General features: G+C 55.3%; 1 protein-coding gene across 2 annotated transcripts in view; it reads left to right on the forward strand.

Moving 5' to 3' along the window:
• Positions 1–9,317: 9,317 nt before the first annotated feature.
• The window catches only part of LRP1 (LDL receptor related protein 1), a 177,105-nt gene continuing 170,242 nt past the window's right edge, over positions 9,318–16,180 (forward strand). For both annotated transcript variants that reach the window (XM_037883672.2, XM_037883673.2), the window contains exon 1: positions 9,318–9,911. In XM_037883672.2, the coding sequence (XP_037739600.1) occupies positions 9,812–9,911 (100 nt within the window). In that variant the 5' untranslated portion in view covers positions 9,318–9,811. The remainder of the gene's footprint in view (positions 9,912–16,180) is intronic.

The following is a 16,180-nucleotide window of genomic DNA, read 5'->3' on the forward strand; positions in this document are numbered from 1 at the left end:
TCTTTCAGGCCGGGCCCTGGCAAGCTGAAGGCGGGGCAGCATTTTAGGAGCGTGGACTGGCCCGAGCGTGGGCTGCAGCTGGGGCTAGCAGGGTTAACGTCCTCGCTGCTGACCATGCGGGGGTGGACGGCTGGCCCGGAGGGAGCGGATGGGAATTGGGCCAACGGCGTTCACCAGCTGTCCAGCACCCGTCGGCTCCAAAGGCCGGAGAGCTGGGCTTGCGTAACCCTGCCCCCCCGCCCCCCGCCCCCGGCCCGTGCTTTGGAAGCGGGACGTGCCCCAGGCAGTGAAGGGGCGGGCAGCGCGAGCACTCCCCGGGGGCCAGGCGCTGCCCCGGGGGAACAGCTGGGCCCTTTCGAACAGCTGGCCCAGCAGCGTCCCGCCCCGACGGCGTCTGTACGGCGGCACGAAGCCGCTTTCCCTTTGCCCGCCGCCACCGGCCCCCTGGCGGCTCCCGGGGTCCCACCGGGGCTGTGATGTCATCGTTCCGAAGACGTGAGGTCACTAGAGGTTGCCATAGAGATGAGTGTGATTTTTATGGTTGCACTGTGAGGTCACATGGCAGCCTGCTGCCCCCCGGAGGAGAGGAAAATGAACAGCGGCTGGTCTCTTTGCCTCTCTAGCCCCACGCACCCCCTTTATAGCTCTGCCCCCGTACGCCCCCCACCCCCATCCCCCCATCCCTGTACACCCCCCTTTATACCTCCATCGCTGTATCCCCGTACGCCCCCAACCCCATCCCGGTACAACCCCCTTTATACCCCCATCGCTCTATCCTGTACACCCCCCACCCCATCCCTGTACACCCCCCTTTATACCTCCATCGCTGTATCCCTGTACGCCCCCAACCCCATCCCTGTACACCCCCCTTTATACCCCCATCGCTCTATCCTGTACACCCCCCACCCCATCCCTGTACACCCCCCTTTATACCTTCATCGCTGTATCCCTGTACGCCCCCAACCCCATCCCTGTACACCCCCCTTTATATCCCCATCGCTGTATCCCCCCACCACATCCCTGTACACCCCCCTTATAGCTCCATCGCTCTATCCCCGTACACCCCCCTTTATACCCCGATCGCTCTATCCTGTACACCCCCCTTTATAGCTCTGTCCCCGTACGCCCCCCCCATCCCCCTATCCCTGTACACTGCCCTTTATACCTCCATCGCTGTATTCCCCCACCCCATCCCTGTACACCCCCCTTATACCCCCATCACTGTATCCCCGTACACCCCCCACCCCATCCCTGTACACCCCCCTTTATACCTTCATCGCTGTATCCCTGTATGCCCCCCACCCCATCCCTGTACACCCCCCTTTATACCCCTATCGCTGTATCCCCCCACCACATCCCTGTACACCCCCCTTATAGCTCCATCGCTCTATCCCCGTACACCCCCCTTTATACCCCGATCGCTCTATCCTGTACACCCCCCTTTATAGCTCTGTCCCCGTACCCCCCCCATCCCCCTATCCCTGTACACTGCCCTTTATACCTCCATCGCTGTATCCCCCGACCCCATCCCTGTACACCCCCCTTTATACCTTCATTGCTGTATCCCTGTATGCCCCCCACCCCATCCCTGTATACCCCCCTTTATACCCCATCGCTCTATCCTGTACACCCCCCACCCCATCCCTGTACACCCCCCTTTATACCCCCATCAATGTATCCCCATACACCCCCCTTTATAGCTCTGTCCCCGTATGCCCCCACCCCATCCCCCCATCCCTGTACACTGCCCGTTATACCTCCATCGCTGTATCCCCGTACACCCCCCACCCCATCCCTGTACACCCCCCTTTATACCTTCATCGCTGTATCCTGTACACCCCCCATCCCTGTACACCCCCCTTTATACCCCCATCACTCTGTCCTGTACACCCCCCTTTATAGCTCTGTCCCCGTACACCCACCACCCCATCCCTGTACACCCCCCTTTATAGCCCCATCACTGTATCCCCGTACACCCCCCTTTATAGCTCTGCCCCCGTACGCCCCCCACCCCATCCCTGTACAGACAGACGCTCCTATTGAGAGGAATCAGTGTCCCCTGTGCCCCAGAACCCGGACTCTACCTGCTGACCCGTTCCTGCGTGTGGGACCCTTGTCCCCAGGGTGGCTTTGCCATTGTCTGCAGCGGGTCTCAGCAGGGTGGGGTGCAGCCAGGGGCCTGTGCCCATGAATGCGGTCGCGAGGCCTTGTGAAGACCGACCCGTGCAACCAAGCTGAATAAACACCAGCTGTAAGAAGGAGCCCAGCCAAAGCCTGGCGAAGTCTAGGGGAGACTTTCCATGGCCTCCCCGGGGTTTAGCAGGGCCCCTGAGTGGCCATAATGGAGACCACAGAATCGACTTTAAGATCCACCTCAGCCTCAGGTCCGGCCAGCACCGTCGCCGGGGGCCAAAGCAGCTGTTTCAAGACAGGGCGCTGTGGGCCCCATCACAGCGTTTGCGTTCACATGCCTCCGGGGGACGGATTCCCCAACGCCCAGCAGCTGGATGCCCCGCCGCGCCTGAGCGGATTTCCTGTATCAGTGCCAATCCCAGCTACTGTGACAGCCACCGGTGTGGTTAGGATACATGTAAACGTCTAATCCCATTCTGCTCCCGAGCCCCTGGCCTCGGGACTGTCGCGTGAGCTTGGGACAAGTGTCTCTGCCTCCACACGTCTGCGTTTTGATTTGAAACCATGCGGCATTTTAGACAACAGCATGGCTGGCACTGAGTGTGAGAGTTAGTTCCAGACACTCGACCTCCGTGCTGTTACGTTTCACGGTGCACACGTGCGTGCACACACACACACACACACACACACACTAACAGAGACCTTAGATTAAAACCTCAAACTCCCTCATGGGAAGGTTGTGATGCCCCCCCCACTTTATTTCTTACAATCCAGAACCTTCAGGCGCAAAACCCCAAAACAGAGAGAGAGAAAACAGGCTGCTCCCTACAGCAGCGAGGCCCGCCTCACCCCACCTTGCTGCAGGGTGGGTCTCAGCAGACTGGCAGCTGCTTGGCCAGCTGAGCTTGACCCCAGCGCCTGCCTGCGATGTCTGGCATGAGGTGGCGCTTCCCCAGAGAGGCTGGAATGGGTTATCTCAGCTGCTCGTGCACCTCATCTCTCCTGCTGTCCGGATGGAAGCCCCATACTGCCAGGCTGGGTCCTGTGGGCTAGCTGGGAATCCCAGATGTACTACATGTCACCTTGGGACTAGCAGCCAACAATCAGCCCCCCAACCACTGGGGAGGGAAGCAAGCCCACCCCTTCACCCAGCTGGGGATGTTTCTCACCCAGGGTATGTGCAGAGGATGGTTGGAATGGGGTGTCCCATTGCCACGGCTGGCAGGCTGGGCTTTCCCATGGGTTCCTGTTTCCCCAGGGGTCTGCAAACTGTTACTCCGTTAAGCCAGGATCCTGGGGTCGCTTCTCTCAGCCCATGACCAGTGAGGGCCGCCATTCTCACGTCGGTGGCAGCCTCCATCTTCGGTCCGTGTCTACAGTTATCCAGCCAGCCGTCTTCTCTGGGTCCTTTTCAGATCCTGTCGGCATCGCTGTCACGACGCTAGCGTGCGTGCGGATCGTTACAGGAGGGCTGTTTCTAACAAAAACCGATGAAAGGCTTTTCACTGAAAAACTGTCTTTGTCAAAAACTGGTTTTGAATAGACAAACCTTTTTGACTCAATTATCCAGGTTTTCAATCCGAAATCCCAGACACTCCAAAACTGTCCCCCCGCCCCATTTTTGGCAACCACAATTTTGTGGGTTCAAAATGAAAACATTTTGGTTTTCGGTTTCAAACTGTAAATTTTTGAGGGTTTTTTTTTTCTAAAAACGGGGAACCTGCTCCATTTGGGAGTTTTCAGTTTTTCAGTTAAAATTTGTTGCTGCATTTTGGGGCCAGAAATTAACATTTTTCGTTTATATTTGCGGGAGGGGGAGGGAACTCTTTCTGGGACAAATCAAGGTCTTATTCAAATGAATAATAAGAACACGAACGTTCTAGTTTGTTGAATACAAATCACTCGGGGTCGCTTTCGCAGCTGGTGGCATGTGCCGCGCCGAACGCAGTCACGACGCTGGTTTGCGGTCGCTGTAACAAAGCGCTTCTCCTAGTCAGCAATCGGAGCAGGGATAATCTTTGTGTTGAGTCTGAACCGCGCCCTACCACAGCGAGGGGTGGGTCCCAGGCTGGGGCACTTGGGTGCTACCGTAATGCACCTAATAAATAATGCCCAGCGCCCGGCACAATAGACCCAGCTGAGGCTGCGGCCCCGCTGGGCTAAATGCTGTACATAACGCACTGTAATAGCCAGTCCCTGCCCCAAGCTAGCCAGCCAAAGGGAAGCTGCTGATTCCTGTGTGATGGCTTGGAAGCTGAGGCCCGGAGAGGCTAAGTGTCTTGTCCAGGGTCACCCTGGCAGCGTCAGGAATTGAAGCCAGAGGTTTCCCGCGTCCCACGCTGCTGCTTTAACCCTAGCCCCACCTTCCCTGTCTAACCAGCGTGCCCCATGCAATCTCTTCTGGGTGCCAGTGAAATCCCTGTTGTGTTACCCAGCCACTTCCCTGGCAGGGCATCGTTTATCTCTAGGACAAACTGCTCCTCGGGCTCTGGGCGTGAGAGCCCGCACAGCGAGTGGCTCTGAAAGCCGGCTCCTTGACTCAGCACCCTTTGAGTCTGCAGATAACCCCCCAGCTGTGCATCAGGGGCTAAGTGAGGGACACGTCACCAGCAGCCAGGCGTCCGGAGTCCAGCTCCCAGATGGGGAAGCCTAGCAGGGAATTCCCTTCCTGGCCATCCCTCCTATGCAAAACTCTTCGTGCGGCTAATAAATCAGTTTCAATGTGCATCTGTCCAGGGCAGAGCTGGACCTCTGGGTCATTAGGGGGAACGCCGACCCCACAGCACTTTTTGTAAGGCCAGAGGGTTTGCTCAGCCAGGATGTGGTAGCTTTCCTCTCCCTGTGCACTGTTATAAGCAGTGCCAGATTGGGTCAGAACCGAGACCCATCCAGTCCTGTATTCTGTCTCCAACGGAAGTCAGCACCACACGCTCCATGGGAAGGTGCAAGAAACTCTGCTGTTATGGGATAACCTGCCACTGGGGGAAATTTCGACCTGAATTCCCAGTCACTAAGGGTTGACTGCTGCCCCCTGGTCTTTATATCCCTTGTTGAGCCCGGGCTGGCCTGGCCGCTGCGTTCCAACCCCCAGGGGACTGCAGATGCACTTTGGCATACGGCTCTCCTCGTATTGGCCCATCCACGCAATCGTGGGAAGCAACCGATGGCTCCTTGCGAAACTCCCCTGGGTGTCTGCTGCAGGCAGGGCCAGCGACCGGGATCGCGACACGGGGATGTGCGGAGAAATCTGGATGTCGTCGTCGGAGAAAGTCCGGTGGTGGTGGAGGCCGAAGGGGCTTTGCTGGCCACCTGGAAGTGGGGCGGAGTGGGTGGGCTGCAGGGTGGGCAGTGACGGTTTTACCTTCGCAAACCTGCATTTCCCTTGCAGGCCAGGGGAGGGATGGCTGGATCGTGTGTCCCGCGGACAGGGCTAGGGGCGCAGCTCTTGGTCTCTCTGAGTGCACCCCGTCTGGGGCCAGCTCTTGTGCCGTTGCCCCTCCTGGGGTGGAATTCCCCAATTCTCTCGCTCTTCGGGTATATCCAGGGGTGACTGCAGCCACGCAGAGGTACACCAGCTAGCTCTGATCTCACTTGCAATAACAATGGAGCTGGGGCTAGCCAGTCGAGTGCATACCCAGGGCTGAGTCTTGTGGAGAGAAATTTTGGGCCCTGGTACATCATGTTCGCGGGGGCCCCGTCCTCTCCCATTTCACCCAGGTTACAGATGTTCTGGGGGCCCCGGTATAATTGTCCCTCTCATCAGCTCTGTTGTACAGCCCGGGCTGCTGCGGATTCACTGCTCTGATTATATGAGCTAGTTGGATCAAAGTTACCTCGGGTTTGTTACCTCTGTCTGCAGTGTAGACAAGCCTCCGGACCGGGTCCAAGGCTCCAGCGTGGGGTACTGAGGAACGTGTTGGAATTGCAAGTTACCACTTCAAAAGTGAGGGTGCTTCCCTGTTCCTTTTTGCAGGCTAGGGGGCTCTGAGTCAGTCTGGAAAGAGCCAGCTTTAAGCAAGCTGGGCTGAATTGCAACTCGCTGCCTTGGCAGCAGCCTGTTTTCTCTCTCTCTGTTTATGGGTCCTTGTATGTCATCGTTCTGAATTCTCAGAAATCGAGCAGCGTAACATAAGAACATGAGAACGGCCATCCTGGGTCAGACTAAAGGTCCATCTAGTCCAGTATCCTGTCTTGTAACAGTAGCCACTGCCAGGTGCCCCAGAGGGAATGAACAGAACAGGGAATCATCAAGTGATCCATCCGGTCGCCCATTCCCAGCTGCTGGCAAACAGAGGCTAGGGACACCATCCCTGTCCATCCTGGCAAATAGCCATTGATGGACCTATCCTCCATTAACTTATCTAGTTCTTTTTTGAACCCTGTTATAGTCTTGGCCTTCACAACATCCTCTGGCAAGGAGTTCCACAGACTGATTGTGTGTTGTGTGAAAAAATACTTCCTTGTGTTTGTTTTAAACCTGCTGCCTGTTAATTTCATTTGGTGAACGCTTGTTTGTGTGTTACGAGAAGGAGTAAATAACACTTCCTTATTTACTTTCTCCATGCCTGTCATCATTTTATAGCCCTCTACCATCTCCCCCCTTAGTCGTCTCTTTTCCAAGCTGAAAAGTCCCAGTCTTATTAGTCGCTCCTCATATGGAAGCCGTTCCATACCCCTAATCATTTGTAACTTTGCAGCAGAAGCCAAAATCACCTGACCCAATCAATTCGGGAGAGGGGGGAATACTCATTGTCCCCCCCACACACTGGGGATGGGCAGGGGAATTGGACAATCAAAAGACAGACCCCCAAAGCCCACAATACAGTATTTATATTAAAAAGTCTCCTGATTTGTGAGGGTCTGATGCATGATTTTGATCTCACGAGGTTGGCAGCCCTGCATGCACGAGCTAGCTTTGATCAAGCTAGCTCAGATAACAATAGGAATGAAGCCACAGCAGCATGGGAAGTAACCTGGGCTAGCCGCTCGGGTACGTACCCCCAGGCTCCAGGTGGGTTTGTATTCGGCACAGTTGGCCCATGCTACTGCTATCCGATGAAGTGAGCTGTAGCTCACGAAAGCTGATGCTCAAATAAATTGGTTAGTCTCTAAGGTGCCACAAGTCCTCCTTTTCTTTTTACTACTACTGTACTGGTTTTAGTGCGCTAACTTGTTGACGTGAGCTGGGAATCGCAGCCCTAGCTCCAGGTGTGGAGGCCTGTGCTCCTGTCTGGGTTCCCTCAAACAAGGACTCGTACCCCGCCTCTCCTTAGAGTCTGTTCCTTTCTACACCTACCTTGGCTCTTCTGCTCTCCTGTGATCCCTGGTCTTTTTCTGTCCCGGCACCATCTTTTAGCAACTCTCAAGTGTTCGCTGAGAAGTGGCTTAGCTTGATCTAGTCTTTTTCTCCTGCCTTTTCTTTTTTTGCTGACAGGCCCCTATTCACCAAACCGCAAATGTAAATACAGTAACAGCCCAATGACTGTAGTAGAATCCAACAGTTCCAACGCATGCGTATGCATTTGTATTTCCTTCATGCCACCGGGGAGGGGAAGGGAAGGGACCGGTGGCTTGCGGCGTTGGTTAGCGTGAACATGCATCTCCTTATTGCAATTGTGGGGGTGGGGCTGGTTTGAACATACGAACGGCCAGACTGGGTCAGACCAAAGGTCCATCCAGCCCAGTATCCTGTCTACAGACAGTGGCCAATGCCAGGTGCCCCAGAGGGAGTGAACCGAACAGGTAATGATCAAGTGATCTCTTTCCTTACCCATCCTGGCTAATAGCCATAAATGGACTTAACCTCCTTGAATTTATCCAGTTCTCTTTTAAACCCTGTTATAGTCCTAGCCTTGGCAACCTCCTCAGGCAAGGAGTTCCACAGGTTGACTGTGCGCTGAGTGAAGAAGAACTTCCTTTTATTTGTTTTAAATCTGCTGCCCATTAATTTCATTTGGTGGCCCCTAGTTCTTATATTATGGGAACAAGTAAATCACTTTTCCTTATTCCCTTTCTCCACACCACTCACGATTTTATAGACCTCTATCAATGCATATGTCGTACAGCTCTCTGTGTGTGTGCTTTGCAAATACAAGCATCTCCCGCTTGCAAGGGTGTGCATATTATTGCAATGGTCAAGAACTCGTTTGCATGCATGTGTCTCTCCTTCTTGCGATGTGTGGGGAAGCTGACTAGCATACACAGGCATCTCCTTCTTGAAATGGAAGGATACGAGTTCAGTGACGGGGTAGCTGCTATGCATAGATCTGCTTGCAGAGCGGGGGACCTATTGCAGTAAGGGGCAACTGGCTTGCATGCAAGTGCTCCCTTCTCTTGCAATGGAAGGCTGCTATTGCAATGAGGGGGTGGGTGACTCTCAGGCATATGCACCCAGTGCTCAATTTGTAATGAGAGGGGTACCGGGGGTCAAGCAATTAAGTTCTGGGGCTCAAGGCGTTTTTTTGTGCTTGCATCGCTGACATGGCAAGCTGAGATGTGCCGGGGCTATGAACTGCCAAGCGTAGAGGCGCCAGGGGCTCAGGCTCTGGAAGCTCTGGCCCAAATTTAACCAGGGCCTGCACCCTGCTTCTGCAGTGTGGGGAGCTGCTCTGGGCAGTGAGCGGGTTCTGGATTCCTGCACAGGGGCTTCCCTGTTTCGACTGCGCGTGCAGACTACTGCGGGGCATCGCTCCCTGGCAGCGGACTGCCTCTGAGGCGTCTCCCCAGGCTCTCTGGCAACAGAGGGGGTCCACTACAATGAGGGGCTGGGTGGCTGGTGTCCCCCCCTGCTTTTTTTGGGGGGAGGGGCTGCTCTTGCAACGCTGGTTTGCATGCAGGTGCACCCTTCTCTTGCAAGGCACCGGGGCTATTTCAATGGATGGGGGGGGGAGCTGCAGGGGAATGGCCCCTCCCGGTGCATGCAATGGGGTGGGGGCTGGTTTGCATGCACCTGCACCCCCCCCCCCCGCAGGCAGGCGGCTCAGCTCGGCCGGCGCCCCTCCCCCCTAGGCCCAGGCTGGAGGCAGGGCTTGGCAAAAGCGCGCCCCCCCCCCCCTTCCAGCAGGGAGCCAGGGGGCAACGGGAGGCGCATGCGCGGGAGCCGGGTGCCGCGTAGCCCCCCCACCCCCGGGAGCCCATGACGTCAGGCGGGCAGAGGCGGCGCGAGCTCCATCAGGCGGCAGCAGCAGTAAGAGCAGCGTGTCCCCCGCCGCTGCCCCCGCCAGCCGGGAGGGGCCGGAGCCGCCGCCTCTCTCTGGAGCCGGAGGGGGGCCCCCCAGCCGCCCCAAAAGCCGCGGGGGGTCGCTGCCCTTGCCCTGCCTCGCGCTGAGCCCATTGCACGGGGGGGGCTGGTGCTGGGTCCTGCTGCAAATGCAAACCCCTCTCCTTGCAAAGCAGGGCTGAGACCCCCCCCGTCTCCCCCCCCGTCCTTTCCCCAGCCTTGCTCCTGCTGCTGCTGGCCGCTCTCCCCTCCCGGGCTGGGGGAGGAGGCGGCGGCGGCGGAGGAGGAGGGGGGGGCTCTTTCCTCCTTCCCCTATTTGTGTTGGATGGTGGTGGAAGGGCTGAGCACTCCCCCCCCCGTGGAGGAAGGGGAGACGGAGCGCAGGAGAGGAGGTGAAGCGGCTGCGAGCCCGCCCGGCCGTGTCTAGCGAGAGCCCGGCTCTCCCCGGCTCGCCCAGCCATGCTGGCCCGCAGGGCAGAGGTGCTGGCGGCGACCCTGCTGATCTCGTTGGGATTTTTGCACACGCTGGCCGGGATCGGGCCCATCTCTGCCCTTGACGGTGAGTTGAAGTCTCTCCCTCTTTGCACCCTTTAACACCCCCCCCCCCAAATCTCTTTCATGCTTCTGCCTTTCTTCCATCCTAGGGATGTTTGGAGCGTCCAGGGGAAGCCGTTTGGACTAGTCTGAGCGGTGGCCCCGCTTGCCACCGGCTCTCCCCACTCAGCCCCTCTCTGGTGCCCCGCATGTCTTTGGGGGTGTTTCTTGGGGCACAGGCTGAAGCTGAAGCGGGTGTGGTTGGGCTTGGGGATTTTGCTATATTGTTTTGCAGTTTGCATGATTTCCCCCCCCCCACCTTTGAAACAAAGCCCTACACTTCTGGTCCATTCCTGGATCCCCCCCCCTTGCGGGTGGGGGAGAAAGAGGGGGTCTTACGTGTGTGCATTCTGCAGACTGTCTGCGATTTCCATCTGGCACAACAATATTGAGCCCTCCCCCCCCCCCTTCTCTCTGTCTCTTGCTTTTACTGCCTGTGGGGTTCTGTACCTTCAACTTGTTTATGGACTTTTTTTTTTTTAAATTCTAAACTCAGCGTAAACTCCTGCCAGGACTCCATGGCATATGTCAGTCTGTTCAATCGGGAGGATACCCCCCTTGAGTGGACACCTTGCTTTGCAAATGCTGCCCCCCTCGCTCTGTGTTTTGTAGGGGCTTTCCCTTCAATTAGGGAAAAAATGCACTCCTGCAACAACTTATGCCCGGAGAAAACATGACGATGCTTCAAAATGTGCATGAACGGCGGGCGGTAGCTGCTTTTTACAAAAAATATGGAGGGCAAAGGGATGTGTTGGAAAAACTCCTGGTTGCGCTGGTATTTGGATCCTTGGTGATCTGTGGCTTGCGCTGTTCTTTCATAGAAATGGTTGCTGTGTGTTTCCTACACAACTGCTTTGGCTGTTTCCTTTCTGGTTTCCATAAATCCAGGCGGCGGTGCGGACTGACTTCAGTGAGCTCTTGCGTGTCTGATCTCTTCTGGATTGCAGTCTCGCTTGATCCAATGGTATCTGCATCATTGGCCTTCTGGTTCTATCCCAAGTCTGGTTTCTTTGCAGGTGGTGGAAAATGTAACTCATTCCTTTTGGCCCTGAGCAGCTGCTCTAGGGAGGTGAGGATACAGGGTAGAATCCACAACTAGATGTAATTAAAAAAAAAAAAAAAAAAGGGGGGGGGGTCAGATATCAATATTTAATTGGTTCTCCTAAAGATGCATTTAAAAGCTCTGTTGCTCTGGGCTAAATCTGATGGATCTCGGTGTGGATCATCAGAGAGCAACTGAATTGTGCAGGAATCTACATTCCACACGGCATCTGCAAAATCAATGCTATGTTTTTCCTCCCCTCCTCCAAGCGACAGAGACTGCAGTGCACTGCTGAAGCGTGACATGGCATATACCAGAGGCAGCAAGGTAGAGGTTAACGGTGCTGGTCTCTGAAAAAAGCAGGAGTTTCTTGGCGAGAGGGGGGACAACGCAAGAACCCTCTGAAAAAACCAGCCGCGGCCCTAGCAGGGCGAAGGGGTTGGTTTCTTTGCTCGGCTGACATGGAAGTTGGGCATGGCGAAGCGTAGAATTGAGGAAGCGTGCTCCTGTCATATTTAGCTTGAGTGGCAGAAGAAAAAAATCTGAGATCTCCAGGGAACTGTGTCCTCCCTCCCCCCCTCGAGTCTTGTCTCCTGGAAAATCACTGCCAGGAAAGAATTTTAAATCCCCACCTTTTTTCTTTTAAATCGCTAATATTTTTTGCCTGGAATCAAAGTTCTAATAGAAAAGCGAGAGTCTTGCAAATAAGCATGGCTGGAAGGAATAAATAAGCCAAACCTGTCAGTTTGCTCCATAAAATGGATTGTTTCCTTCCATGTTGCATGAGTCATGACTTCAGGTCTTGCAGGCTCAGATTCTGAAGTGTCAAAAATTCCATTTTTGTGGCCTGTGATTGTCCTGGCAAGGACAGGGTAAGGATCCTGGGGAGAGAAAGTATTTCCTGAGCGGATCGTCAGTCCTTACCTTCTCGTCTAGACAACTGACTTGTTTTGTTTTAAGCAGGGCAGTCTCATTTTTTTGCTTTATCCCATCTGCACGCGTTAGCAAGTGGCCCTTGGCGCTTGCTGAACTTGCAAAGGGTGGTAGAATTGGCCAAACGCAGAGCTAACAGCAGAGAGAGGCTGCCCAGAGCCACTGACTTTAATGCATTTGATTTAATTTTGCGTCTTTTTTTTTTTAGCTTGAAAAACGCACTTCTTTGCTAACTGTGCAATGATCTTCTAGTGCAGCCCTCTCCCAAAATCATAGCGCCCCTTGCCATTGTGGAAAGGAAAGGCCAAGAGCTGTTTTGAGGGTTGAGGTGTTGTGTTTTTCTGCTGTCCGCTCCCCCAGGGAATGGAGCAATTTATAATAGTTTTACACATGGGCAAAGGAAGATTTGTCACCCCCTACTTTACAGGAGGGCACTCAGGCCCAGAGAGAGGCAGTGGCTTGCCCAGGGGGTTAGTAACAGAGCTGGGGATCAAACCCGCAGTTCCCTGGCTGCGAACCCCCAATCTACCTTCTGAATGATTAGAATTCAGCGTGACTGGATGGTGTGAAAATAAATGCCAGAGCTCCGAATCCAGTATTTTCCACTCGGCAGGCCCAGTGAAGTGAACGGGATTGTGCTGGGTGGGAACCAGCACGGAATTGGGCCCTCAATGAATACTGGGGCTGGCTGTGTTTTCAATGCAAGGATCCTCTCTCAGCGTGACTGAAACTGACTGACATAGCTACAGGGGAGGAGTGAGAGCCATGTGTCTGTTTCCCTGGGGAGCCAAGCCCTTAGTTACTGCTGGCATGAACATTGCATGAAACTGGGGGTTTATTACGCATTCTGCGCTGATAAGGATTTGGCATTGGGTGCTTGAGCTTGCAACCAAAGGCCATGCCTCAGTACGGCAGAGGCGGGGACGTGCGGCTGGTGGGGTGTGGGCAAAGGGAATATGAAGAGGAGAAAGAATTGTGGCCCTTCTACTAACTAGCTCTTACCTGCTGCTTTTCTCCCATTAATCTCAAAGTACCTTAGAAAAGAGGTCGATATCCTTATCCCCATTTTACAGGTGGGGAAACTGAGGCACGGTGAGGTGAAGGGGCGAACAGTGGAAGGTGAGCCAGCCCTGGTTCTCCAGAGTCCCAGGTCACTGTCTCCCCTGCAGTCACGCTGCCTGCCTCTGTAATCCGAGGGCTGCATGTAGTGTGGGTCGCTTTGGGGAGCACTCTGGCCTCGCCTAACCATGTCTCCCCTGGGAAAGGATGAGCCAGCCCCAGGGATCCTGACCTGTGCAGAACTGCCCTGGACTTCAGTGCGGGGCTTTGCACCAAAAGGAGCGAATGGGCCCAATGCATTAATCTCCCTGGGCAGAAATGTACGGCGGGACAGCCGCAAGCTGGTTGCATGGGATGAGGCCTCAGCGGTGGGACCTGGGCGGTTTAGGAGGAAAGGCTTTTGCAAGCTCCAGAGCATAACGGAGCCCTCTGCCGGGTCTGGAGCTTTTGGGACGCCCTGCTCTTGTGCAGTGCACGGCAGTGCCTCCAGGGGGCCGGTGGGGAATAGAACCCGGGAGTCCTGCCGCTCGGGCCTGCGGCTGCGCTGACCACTAGACCCCATTCCCTTCTCAGAGCCGGGGATGGAATCCAGGCGTAACGACTCCCAGTTCTCTTGCTTTAACTACCCACCCACATCCCCCTTTCCAGAGCTGTGAATTGAACCCAGGAGTCCTGATTGCCACAGGCCCCTACCCTAACCCCTAGGTCCCACTCTCAGAGCCAAGGATAGAACCCAGGAGCCCTGCTTCCCAGCCCCCCTCCCGGAGCTGCGGATGGAACCCAGGAGTCCTGACTCCTGTGTTTTACACAGTGGGCCTGCCTTTTTTTTTTTTTTTTTTGCCAAGAGTTGGTCTGGGAAACGGTTCTGTTTGGCGGCTGACACCCTGTCTTGGACTCTTGCTCTAGGGCACGTTAGGGGGACAAAGTCCAGTTGATGTGCTGAGGGAATGGCTTTTTCGAGCCTCTTGTCTGTGTCTGTCGTTGGAATCCTTCCCGGCCCCCCGGCTTGGTTTGCCTAGGTCGCCAGGCTGAAATCTCGGCCCTTTGTGGAACGGTTTGGTAGAGATCGGAAATAGCTGTGGTCAAAAAGGGCTGGCGTCGCCGCTCCTGATGCTTTGGTGGTCTGGTGCATCTCATCAGTTCCATCCGGGGGCTAGTCTACACTCTCCGAGCCGTCTAAAAAGCCACCTCCACGAGGGGCGCGGTTCCCAGCACTGGGGCACTGTCTACCTACAGCTCTGAAACGTGCTGCACTCGGGAGGGGGGGGAGGGGGGTGTTTTTTCACACCCCGAGCGAGCACGTTGCAGCGCTGTGAATTGCCAGTGTAGACAAGCCCTGGGTGGTGCGTGCATGCTCCACTGGGATTGTGTATTTACCAGGACGTGTTTTTGCATGCCAGGCCATAATTGACACTCTGAGAGCCACCCCAGGTTCAGCGGAGGTAAAGCACCAGGATCTGGAACAGATGTGGGGAGGAGAGTTCAGAGCTATTCTGTGGGTTACGGCAGCCAGCTGAGGCGAGGCCCCGTTGGGCCCATCCAGCACCTAGCGCAGTGAGGGGGTCTCTGTCCTGAAGTGCTGGCAGTCTGAGCTGGGGGAGAAAGGAAGGAATTCTAAACCCTGTTCACAGAGCAGGAACTGAGGCATAAGGAGATTAAGGTCCAGATTTTTTTCCAAAGCGACGAGTGGTTTTGGGATGCTGCAATTTTGGGGCCAACCCCAGCTTGAGACTCCTGAATGGGGTCTGATTTCCCAGGGGGCAGGTGCCTGGCACTCTCTGAAAACCAGGGGGCAGGACAGGACTCAGTTGAAGTGCCCAGAATATCTCCTCCTGCGTAGCTGGAGGATTTGCCCCTGGCAGCTGAAAGCACAAACCCAGCTAGCCTCTGGCCCCAGCAGACTGGCCGGTGGCTTAATAAGTCATCCCCTCTGCACTTGTTGTGTCGTTAACCCCTGGGTGGGGTTCAGATGCATTCTGTTTATTCCAAGCCACTGATTTCCCATGGGCTCTGACTCACACGCGCTCGGGGCGGGGGCGTGTGTGTTTGGCTCGGGCGCCGCGGAGCTGTGTTCTTTCCAGCAGGTGTTCCAGTTGCCTGCGGATGCAGTACGCCACCCCGTGCCCCCTTGGATTTTCGGGCAGGTTGGAGGTGTGCTAATGGGGACAGAGGAATTTCCAGGGGGATTGACCAGGAGGGGCCTGTTTTCAAAGGCAGTTCTCCCTCCTGCTCCGTGCAAGTTGGCAGCACGGTGCGTCTTCCCATCAAGTACCCCAATGGGATGTGGACGTGAGCTGCTCCCCGCCAAACTCTGGGGTCTCAAGTCATCTTCTGTAGGAGGAAATTCCGTCGGCTCCTTCTTTCCGTTCCTCCTCCGCCCTCTCTCATTTCTCCACCCCTCTCCAGGTGGCTTTGAGGCCGGGATCAGGGCCCCCTTGTACTAGCCCCGTATGCATGGAAGAGAGCCATGGAGCTTGCAGTCAGACCCTGACCCTGCAAAGTGCCTACCATGGCATGGCATGTTCGTGCGCCGACGGAAGGGCCAAGCGTCAGCCTTTGCAAGTCTGTCTCCGTTGGGGTTTTGTCCTGCCGCCCGTCACCCGTCGTATCTGGGCCCCTTCCTTGTAAGATCAGTCGCGAAGTCCCTAGTGAATGAGTGGAGCCTCTGGCAATTCTGGGGGTGAAAACTCTGCTTTCAGGAAGGGGTTTTTTTATTTTGATTTTTGTCTAGATTTTTCTTTAGGGCAGAGGTTTAGTGGGGAGGAAGTTTCCAGGCTAATAACATGTGGTTTCTTTCCTTTCTCCCTCTTCCTTCCTGCTGCCCTATTTCACTTCCTGTTTTTTCTTGCCATCTGTTCCCCCCATCCCCTCTTTCCATTCCTGGCTCTTTCTCTCCCCTCTTTTTATGCCTTTTCTGGACTCTGCGGAGTTCACAAGCTAGGAAGCAAAAGGAAACTCCTGCCCTGGCTGCTCTTTCCGAAGAGTGATGAAAAAGAAGACCAGCTCGGTCTGTTTCCTTGTGCATCAGATCTCTTGGCACCTGGAACCTCCTTTGCAGAGGGCAATCGACTCAGTTCTATAACCTTAACTGGGTTCCTCTTTTCAGCCAGCTAGAGCTGTTCTCTGGCTGGTCCTGGCTGGGTGCCGCTTCCTTCGGGATTTTCACCTGGTTGCAGCTGATGGCTGGGTGCTTAGATGCA

This window comes from Chelonia mydas, chromosome 20, assembly GCF_015237465.2.
Source record: "Chelonia mydas isolate rCheMyd1 chromosome 20, rCheMyd1.pri.v2, whole genome shotgun sequence".
In the NCBI taxonomy this organism is placed as follows: Eukaryota; Metazoa; Chordata; order Testudines; family Cheloniidae; genus Chelonia; species Chelonia mydas.